At 64.0% G+C, this 10,156-nt stretch overlaps 1 protein-coding gene across 3 annotated transcripts in view; it reads left to right on the forward strand.

Moving 5' to 3' along the window:
* The window catches only part of RPH3AL (rabphilin 3A like (without C2 domains)), a 95,756-nt gene extending 88,780 nt beyond the window's left edge, over positions 1–6,976 (forward strand). For all 3 annotated transcript variants that reach the window (XM_084863034.1, XM_084863035.1, XM_084863036.1), the window contains 3 exons: positions 928–1,041; positions 2,993–3,139; positions 4,313–6,976. In XM_084863034.1, coding sequence (XP_084719160.1) covers positions 928–1,041; positions 2,993–3,139; positions 4,313–4,347 — 296 coding nt within the window. In that variant the 3' untranslated portion in view covers positions 4,348–6,976. The remainder of the gene's footprint in view (positions 1–927; positions 1,042–2,992; positions 3,140–4,312) is intronic.
* The last annotated feature ends 3,180 nt before the right edge of the window (positions 6,977–10,156 follow it).

Raw genomic sequence — 10,156 nt, forward strand, 5'->3', positions numbered from 1 at the left:
CCCGCCGTGTTAACGCAGGAGACCGCCTGGCCATCCTTGGTGTATCAGGGGTCTTCAAACTACGGCCCGCGGGCCACATTGCAGCCCCCAGGGGAGTCTGATCCTGCCCGCCAGGTTTTTTGGGCAGTGAGCGCAGCCAAGGTGTGCATTGCTATGATATGCCTAAAACTCAAACAGAACGCTTCCCACATGAACACGCCCTGCAGGGTGACTCCCCAGCCAAACAGCCCCGTTCGGTCCAGAAAAGGGGCTGCCTCCCGCCGGGGCTGTTCCCTGGGAGGGCGTTCCTCCTGTCCGAATCCTGGGAGCCCAGCCCTCCGCCCGGCTCCCCTCTGCACCCACAAGCCCCCGCGGAGAGTGACTGGTGGACTGGGCTGCGAGCCCAGGCGGCTGGCTCCCCGTTCCGTCCCCCCTGGAATCGGAGTGGTTGGGATCGCGGGCTGTGGGGCCTGACTGCCAGGGCGCACATCCTGGCTCCTCCGCTCCTCACTCCCTTTGGCAGGTGCCGCCGTGTCCTGGCCCGTAAAATGGGGGTAATGCCGTGTTCTGTCTGGCCGGGATGTTCTGAAGCTTCCGTGGGTTAGCGTGTGTCAAGGGCCTGGCGTGTTCTGTGAGGGTCCGCGGGGGCTGGCGTTGCCATGACTACGAGCACTGCCTCGTGGCCGGGGGCAAGGCTCGGGGCGGCTCTGCCTTCACCGGAGGGCAGTTGGCTCCCCCCGCAGGGAGAGGGTGAGCCCTCCTTGTCTGGCAGAGGGCGCGGCCCGCCGGCCCCACCCCAGGCCCTGTTCCCGTGCCCCAGCCCCCGGCCCGCTGAGGGTCTGTGCCCCGGGTCCCGGCAGGCGGGGCCGGCCCCAGCCCGCTCTGTGCAGCCTGCCTGCTGGCGGTGGCCCATCGCGGTGACCTCCCTGCCGCCGTCTGTCCTTCCAGTGGTTTCCAGCGACAGCGACAGCGACTCGGATCTCAGCTCCTCCAGCCTGGAGGACAGACTCCCGCCGCCCGGGCTCAGGGACCTGAAAGGCGGCGGGTCCCGGGGGGAACCAGGTGAGTGTGGGGGCGCGTGCTGGTTCCCGAAGCTCCGGGCGCAGGGGCTCTGCCGCTCCCGCGGGCCTCTGCCCCCAGCGGGGGTCCGCGGGGCCGCTCCGGGTCAGGGGCTTCCGAGACGCGGGCCCGGGGCGGGACGGCTAGGAGCCCGAGCCTCAGCACTTCTGAAGGGCAAGGCGGAGAGGAGGCTCAGCGGTATATCCGGGGGGCGGGAGGCAGGTCCAGTGGCTGCCCTGACCTCTAGCTGACCTCGGCCCGCACCCCTGGCTGCCTCCCAGCGCCCTGGGAGCCTCCCAATGAGAGGAGGCCGTGGCGGCCAGGACAGCTGCTCCGGTGGCGCCCGCTCTGCCGTGGGCTGCGCTGGGACCCCAGACACGCTGTGGCCTCCGGGCCTGTTTCCTACCAGCTGGCCCAGACGGCGGCCGCAGGTGGTCTCCGCCGCTCCCTCTGAATGTCTCCCCCTGAGCTCCCCTCCGGGACATGGCGTCTGAGAGAGGTCACTGGGGCCTGGGGGCCGTGCAGACAGGGCCCGGGGCACATTCTCCCTCCTCTCAACACACGGGGCCTCCCTGGAGCAGGGCCGGCTCCGTTCAGAATCTTTCCAGAGGTTAGAGCTGGGATCGATCTCTGAGGACGGTGCCCGAGGCCGGTTTCAGTGCCTAAGACGCTTCCTTACTGCCCCATGAGGGAGCAGAGCGCCTCCGCCTGCTGCCCCCCTCCGCCCGCTGCCCCCCGCCCGCTGCGCCCCCCCCGCCCGCTGCCCCCCCCGCCCGCTGCCCCCCCCGCCCGCTGCCCCCCCCCGCCCGCTGCCCCCCTCCGCCCGCTGCCCCCCCCCACCCGCTGCCCCTCCCGCCCGCTGCCCCCCCCGCCCGCTGCCCCCCCTCCGCCCGCTGCCCCCCCGCCCGCTGCGCCCCCCTCCGCCCGCTGCCCCCCCTCCGCCCGCTGCCCCCCCTCCGCCCGCTGCCCCCCCCCGCTGCCCCCCCCCGCCCGCTGCCCCCCCCGCCCGCTGCCCCCCCCTCCACCCGCTGCCCCCCCCCCGCCCGCTGCCCCCCCGCCCGCTGCCCCCCCCTCCGCCCGCCGCCCCCCCCTCCGCCCGCCGCCCCGGGAGGGGGCTGGGGACTGCCAGAGCCCTGGGGACGGAATCCTGCTGGGACCACAGTTCGGGCTCCATCGGGAGGCCACGTGCTGGCATAGGCTCGTACCCCCACTCCCGTGCCCGTGGTGGCGGGACTCGGCGACGTGATACGCTCCCCACAGAGCCAGCGTGGCTCAGAGCCGCCCCGCAGCTCTCCGCGCGGCCCGCGTCCACCGGGGAAGGTGACGCGAGAGATGAAAACTCACCCTGGACGAGGCCTCGTGGGCACCTCGGGCTAGAGATTCTGTCTCAGGAGAGAGTGAAGGGAGCTGACTGCCCCCTCGGTTTCCGGGGCAGGTCCTACCCGCCCCCCCCCCCCGAGCTCCTGTCCCCTCCCTTCACGCCACCCCCGCGATGGCCGGGGGGCCAGCGGGCAGGAAAAGGCGGAGTCCATGGCACAGGCCCGGCTCGGCCCCCTTGGCCCGGCGAGGACCCACAGACATAGCTGAGGCTCCTTGAGTTATAAAGGCCGCAGTGAGGACCCACCGAGTTTGCTGAGCTGTAAACCCTCCTCCTCGGTCTTTGAGGCAAGAGGAATCCCTCCTGGTTGTGGACTTCCACGTTGGCTCCTCTGGGCAGCCGCCGGCAGGCCCATTCGGTGGCCTTTGTATGTGGTGGGCTCATCAGCAGTGGCCACAGGGTTGGGTCGTGCCCTGCAGGGTAAGGGACCCTGGCAGGCAGGCCCCCGGACGCCCACCTCAGGTCCATACGAGAAGCTGCCCACCGGCTCACCCAGGCTGAGACCCTCCCTGTCTCGGTTTAAGGTCCGGAGGGCCCAGCACTGAGCCACGTGCGCTCACACACGGTCTCTTGCAGGTGGCAGCATGGAGCACCCCAAGGTGGAGCTCACCCCCCCACCCAGCCGCCTGTCGGGGAGCCAGAGCAGCCTGGCCAGCGAGCCTGGGACCGGCTCTGCAGACCCACAGAGGGGCACCCCACCCTGGCCGGACCCCAAGGGCCCCAGTGAGTACCCAGCCGCTTCTTCTGCCCCCCACGGCCTCTCCCCCCTCAGCCCCCCTCCCCCAGGGCCCTCCTCCTCTCCTCCTCAGGCCCCCAAACCTGGAATGGAGTCAGCCAGGTTTTCAATTCTGTGAGTTCACTGAGCTCGGGGCCGGCTCTGCGGGCACCGCGGTGCCAGGCCCCACCCCGCCTGCAGCAAACAGAGAAGAACCCCAAATTTCTCATGGAGACCATCCCCGCATCCATCCTCAGAGAGGCTGGCAAGGGTTGTTACAGCCTCAGCTTTACAAAACCTGTGTCCTTGCATTTCCCCAACTCCATGACAGCCCCTGTGGCTCCCGTTTCAGGAGCACCTACAACGCTCCTGGCAACCCCGTCCTCACCGGGCCCATCGTGTGCCCAGTGTGGGGGCCGTCCTCGGCCCCCGCTTCCCGAGAGAGGCAGGCCTGAGGGCCGGGAGCCGCGGCGGGCGTGGCCAGGAGGTGGGCCCTCCTGAGACCCTCCACGGGGGGCAGTTTGGAACCGAGCCCGAGTTCTCGTCCTGCCACCCAGCCACGTGGTCCGGGGCAAACCACGGGGCTGAGCCACGTGACACTGCCTTTTTGTAGATCAAAAGTCGTCGGGTGTCGGCAGTTCGGTCCGGTTCAGCCTCATGTCTGGTCTCTCTGTGCCCAGATCCACTGCCGCGAACGTGGGGACCCCATCGGGCCCTCATAGGGTGGGGGAGGGGGGTGAAACACAGGCTCCACGGGCAGTGTGCGCCTGCGAGGTCTTGGGAACTGCCCGGGCACACGTGGGGGCTGTGCGGCCAGCGCAGGGGGTGTCCGGGGCCTGGAGGCCTTGGAGAAGGGCCGGCCTGGAGGGAGGTGTGGTTCCCGTGTCCATTTGCTCCCAAGGTCTCCGTGCTGACCACCCGGGTTGCCATGGACACACTGAAGCGCGGGGAGGAGACGGCATCCGCCCCCAACCTCCCCCCCCCCCAGGCCGGCAGCCCCAGGCCGGCAGCCCCAGGCCGGCAGCCCCAGGCCGGCAGCCCCAGGCCAGTTCGCACAGGGGGCCCCCAGGGGGCTGTTCCAGCACCTGCGTCACCTCCGTGTCTTCCCCAAAGGCCGCGCTGGCAGCAGGGAGGAGCTCTCCTCTGCGCGCCCTGCAGCGGCCTCTCCTCTCTCCCCGAAGGCAAAAGGCCCGCCCGGCCGGGTCCCCGCTGCTGACATGGCGAGGAGCCCTCGCCGGCCCTGGGCCGGGCCTGCGTGGTGCCGGCAGGCTTTCCCGGCGAAGAGAGAGACCCAGCGCCCGCGCGCCGGAGCCAGACCTGCGGCTCCTCCTGACAGCCCGGAGGCCACACATACCCCCTCGGACGGACTGACGTGACCTCTGACTCAACCAGCCAGTGTTTGGGGCTGAGTCTGCTCCTCCCACTCAGTGCCTTTCCGGCGCCCCCCCCCCATCTCACTCAGCCTGACCTTTATTTATTGTCCTCCCTCCACCCCCCACCCCCCCCCCCCGCGGTTATTTCCAGCTGGCTCTCGCCTAGGACTGGGCTGGATGGGCCGTCACCCCCTGGTGGGCCCCCACGTGCACTGCAGTTTCCGGGGCCCCAGCCCAGGCGGGCTTCCTCTTCGCGTTCCCAGGGGAGAAGCCCAGCCCTGAGCCTCACCCTCCAGAGCTGAGCTGGGCCCCGAGCCCGGCCCCAAGCCCAGAGCAGGGGCGTGAGGGAGCCCCCTTCCCTCTGCTGGGCCCCGGGGGGAGCACACCCGCCCCTCGCTCAGGGGGGCCCGGGCCTGCTGTTGGGAGCTGGCGCTGTGGTTTCCCGGAGGCCCTCCTCACTCCCCCTCCCCACCACCACCACACACACACACACACACACACACCCAGCACCTCCACCACACACACACACACACACACACACACACGCACCCCGCGCTCCCAGCCCTCCCTCCCCGCGGAGCTGGGAAGGGCTCTGGTGGAGACTGAGAAGTCGCTCCCTGAAGAGCAGCCTCCAGCCGCTCCCCAGCTGGGCCCCGGCCCCGAAGCCATTAATTCTCCACTCAGTCAGTTCGCTTTGGCGTGAAACATACTTAATTCAAAGCACAGGCAGATGCTTCTGGAAAACCCTTCCCGGGGGGAGGGGGGGGGTGAGAGAGAGAGAGAGAGAGAGAGAGACTGTGTGTGTGGGTGTTGTCTGTACCCTCCCACCCTCCCTCCTGCCCCCCTGCCCCCTCCCCAGGTCCTCGGGCCCCCACCACTGCCCCCTGTGACAGTGATGCTTCGGAATACAAATAAAGATTAGGGTTTGCACTGGGCCGTGTGTCGATGGAGACCACAATCGATGCGCATCCCTCGTACTCGCCCGCTTTCGCGGCTCCCCAAGACGTCTGCGGAGAAAGCCGCCGAGCCCGAGCCCATTTCTCTGCAGAATGCCCCGAAGGCTCGGAGCTGGCGGGGCCAGGGACCTTCAGGCGGCAGCTCAGGGTGCTGTGCAAACAGTGCTGCGTGGAGACATGGTTAGGTCCCGAGTCCCCGCTCCCAGCCCGCACGGCCCTGCCACTCCCGGGCCCGCGGAGAAGACAGTGATGGTTGGGGCGACCCTCAGCCCTTCCCCGGCCTACACCCGCCCTCCGCCCAGGCAGGACGCTGTGGACGGTCCTCTCGGGGACACTGACCGAAGGGAAGAGCTGGACAGAGCCTGGCGTGGGCGAGTCCCCCGCCTCCGCCCGTCACCCCGGCGAGGCCCCGGCACTGGCCCTGCCCGGAAGCAGAGCTCCGGTTAGCTCTGCTGCGCTGCCCTCCCGCCGGGAACAGCCAGGGCACCGACACCCAAATCACAGGCCCCAGGGCACGGACGGAAGGGGTCTGTCACGGCTCTGCAGATGGCCACCGGGAACCGGGAAAGGGGTTCCTTTTAAAGCTCTTCGGAGCACAATGCAATAGCACCAACTTAAAAATGCGCTAGGAGGATGGAAGGCGAGAGAACCCCCCGTACATAAGACACAGAAACAAAGAGGTGAAGGTAGGAGAAAACGCCAAGAAAATCGGACCATCCACAGGGAGGAGCCGTGCAGAAGGTCCCACGTCCGGCTAAGAGAAAGCTCAAACCAAGAAACGAAACACAGGAGAGAAAGCGGTCGGAGAAATGATCCCCAGTATGTCCTGGGACGGAAGGAGACCGCTGCCGGGAGACAGCCCGCCAGGTGCTGGCAGAGTGGGCAGAGGGATGCGGAGCCACAGCCGTGTGGGCGCCCCATGGCGGGCACCGCGGGCGACGCCGGTGGACGAAGGGGCGCGTGGCCTGCAGCACAGCGGGCTACCCCCCCCCCCCAGGTCTCGCTCACTCCGGAGGTCAGAGGTCAGAGGTCGGGGCCAGGGGTGTCTAACCCGCTCCAGGGGATGCCCCGCGCTGGCTGGAGGACCAGCTGTGGGTAGCGCGGGTCTAGGGCAGCGTTGTCAGCACTGGCTGCTCCTGGGGGTCACCTGGGGTGATACAAGCACTCTGGCCAGACTCCCCCTCCCTCGCCCCCCCCCTCCAAGATTCAGGTTTACTCGCTTTGGGCGCAGCTCTGACATCGGGGTTTTTAACGCTCCCCAGGTGACTCCAATGGGCTGGCAGAACCTAGAACCATCGCCCTGTGGAAGCTCTCCTACTGGGCTCCACATAGGCATGGGATGTTGGGAGAGGACCTTTTCGTTAGCAAGGATTGGAAACAGCCCAAACACCAGGGACAGAAGAATCCTATCTGATAAAGATATAACATGCAAGTGGTCGTTATGCCTTGACGCATAACAACCGACTGAGTGACAACCAGGTCACAGATCAGCAGGAGGGTGGGGCGGAGGGCTACCGGAGGGGGCAGGGCAGCGAGCTATGAGGGGGCATGGGGGAGAGCTACAGGAGGGCAGGGCAGCGGGCTATGAGGGGGCATGGGGGGTGGGGGAGCTACAGGAGGGAGCAGGGCATGGGGGGTGGGGGAGCTACAGGAGGGGGTAGGGCAGCGGGCTATGAGGGGGCATGGGGGGGAGCTACAGGAGGGCAGGGCAGCGAGCTATGAGGGGGCATGGGGGGTGGGGGAGCTACAGGAGGGCAGGGCAGCGGGCGGACAGCTACTGGAGGGCGGCAGTGAGCTACTGGCGAGCTCCCGGTGCTCGGATTCGTGCTCAGGCTCCTAGCAGATCTGTACCCGACACAGCCAAGCAGCGGGCCTTCGTGCGGGACGAGCTGAGGGGCCACACGGCCCAGATGACTCACGCCGAGCACAGAGCAGACGGCAGAGAAGCAAGCCATCGTGACGCCGTCTATTTAGCGCTCGTTAGACACACACAGTGTCACATTGCCATGTATTTTGTGCGGTGGAAGGATAAAGAGATGCGCACGGAGGATAAACAACAGATTTCCAGATACACAGTGGGAAGAAGACATGCCATTAAGGCGGGCTTTCGGCTGTAATCGATGTTCTCGCAATCTCGGTGCCGAGTAGGTGGGTCTGTAACATACATATTATATTGTACGTGTTTTACAGGGGCGGGCACAAAAGTAGGTTTACCGCTGTTTGAATGCGAAATAATACGATAATTTAATAGGTAATACAAGAATAAACTCTGTTTGGCCCTGGTCGGGTAGCTCAGTTGGTTAGGGCATTGTCCTGATACCCCAAGGTTGAGGGTTCGATCCTAGGTCAGGGCACATGCAGGAATCAACCGACGAATGCATCAGTAAGTGGAACAACCAATCAATGTTTCTCTCTCCCTCCCTTCTTCTCGCTCAAAAAATCAATTTAAAATAATAAAAAATTGTTACGTGTACTCACAACTGTAAACCTACTTTTGCTTACTCCTGTATTTATTACATTTGTGTTATCTTTATGTGACTGAAATATTGCAAAATAAAAAGTTTAAGGAATTAAAGCAAGCCTTCTTATCATAAAATTTCAGGACACCAGGATAAAAAATCCTAAAAGGTAAAAAAAAAAAAGTTCCAAAAACCTTCCGAAAAGAAAAAAAACAGGTCCCATCCCAAGGATCAGAGATGAAAACGGCACGGAAGTTCTCACAGCAGACTCTGCAGCCGGAACACGGCGGGGCAGCATCTTCTTGGTCAGTAACCGAGAGGATGGTCGCTAACCTGGATCGAGAGCCAGCCCCGTCTCAATGGCGGGAGGAGGAAGGCAGTCCCAGACGTGGGTGTTTATTTTTTCAGTGGGCCGCCCATGCCTTCTCTCCCGGGCGGTGACCAGAGGACACGCTCCAACCAAACGGGGGGAAACCCAGGAAGGAGAACCCGGGGACCCGGGCACTGGCGACCCAGCACAGGAGGGGGCCCAGGGGCCCCCAGGCAGATAGCAGTGGCTCTGCTGGGGAGAGCGTGTGTGATTTCATGATATGTTACCGTGTATCATGGTATCTATAATAATAAAAGCGTAGTATGCTAGTTACACTGGATGTCCTTCCGGACGACCTTCCAGAGGAGTCCCCGGGGCCAGAGGGAAGCCGGTGGGTGTCATTGGCCAGAGGAAGGAAGGCCTACTCTTGCATGAATTTCATGCATCGAGCCTCTAGTATAAGATATAAAACTGAAAGAGCAAGAATCGGCAGGAGATGCCAACATGAAGGTACACACCAGCGGACGTGGCTCAGAGTTCTAAGGGGGCCTAGAGAGGGGATGGGGGGAGGGGGGGAGACGGGATTGCCACCCTCCGTCATAAACTCTCTAGAAAAGTTGCCCCTTTTAAACTGTCTACTATGCCGAAGCCGGTTTGGCTCAGCAGTAGAGCGTCGGTTTGCGGACTGAAAGGTCCCGGGTTCGATTCCGGACAAGGGCATGTACATTGGTTGCGGACACATCCCCGGTAGGGGGTGTGCAAGAGGCAGCTGATCAATGTTTCTCTCTCATCAACATTTCTAGCTCTCTATCTCTCTCCCTTCCTCTCTGTAAAAAAATCAATGAAATATATATTTAAAAATAATAAAAATTAAAAAATAATAATAAAAATAAACTGTCTACTATGTTCCATTCGAACAAGGAGATGTTTCTTCACGGAAAATACATATCACACTCAGGATAAACCCTGGGGCGGAGGATGTGCATTTTTTAAAATATATTTTGATTGATTTCAGAGAGAGAGAAACATCACCGATGAGAGAGAATCGTGGATCAGCTGCCTCCTCCACACCCCCTCCCGGGGACCGAGCCCACCACCCGGGCATGTGTCCTGAGCGGGAATCGAACCGTGACCTGCAGGTTCATAGGTGGACACTCAGCCACGGAGCCACGCCAGTGGGCGCGGATGTGCATGTCTGAGTTCCCAGGGGATGCTGGCGTTCCCGCTCAGGAGACCACAGGAGGACCCTGACCTGGAGCCAGCACTCCAGCTGCACGTCCAGGGAGGCCCTCCCTGCACCGGCCCGCGGGGGGCACTCAGCTGGCAGAGACCACGCGGCCCGCAGGCCGAGGGGACCGTCCGAGTCCTGCTGCTGCGCGTCTCTCCGCGGACCGACGTGCTGCCCAGCTGTTCCTGAGGCTGAACCAACTGCATCCGCAGGCCCAGAGGTAAGAGCCACTCCCCCACCAAAGGTGAGGCTGCCATCTTTCCCGGGGGAGGAACACACTGTTCTGGCACTGCTTTTCGGGGTCCCCAGAGCCTGCATCGCTGTCCCTGCCTCTCGGTGAGCTGTCCCCCCCAGGGCAGGGCGCTGTGGGCCATGGAGAGGGACGCTGTGGTGAGGAGGGGGCCCCCGAGGGTCCAGGCAGCTCCTCCCTGGCCGCCCGGGGCCCTGCCTCCTCCACGCCCCTGGGCCAGGCCGGCATGAGCCGCAGTGTGTTGCTACGTAATAAACATACTGGCCACCATTATTTTTTTTTTAATATATTTTATTGATTTTTTTTTACAGAGAGGATGAAAAAGGGATAGAGTTAGAAACATTGATGAGAGAGAATCATCGATCAGCTGCCTCTTGCACATCCCCCACTGGGGATGTGTCTGCAACCAAGGCACATGCCCTTGACCGGAATCGAACCCGGGACCTTTC

Source organism: Pipistrellus hanaki (genome assembly GCF_964339955.1).
Source record: "Pipistrellus hanaki genome assembly, chromosome: 16".
In the NCBI taxonomy this organism is placed as follows: Eukaryota; Metazoa; Chordata; class Mammalia; order Chiroptera; family Vespertilionidae; genus Pipistrellus; species Pipistrellus hanaki.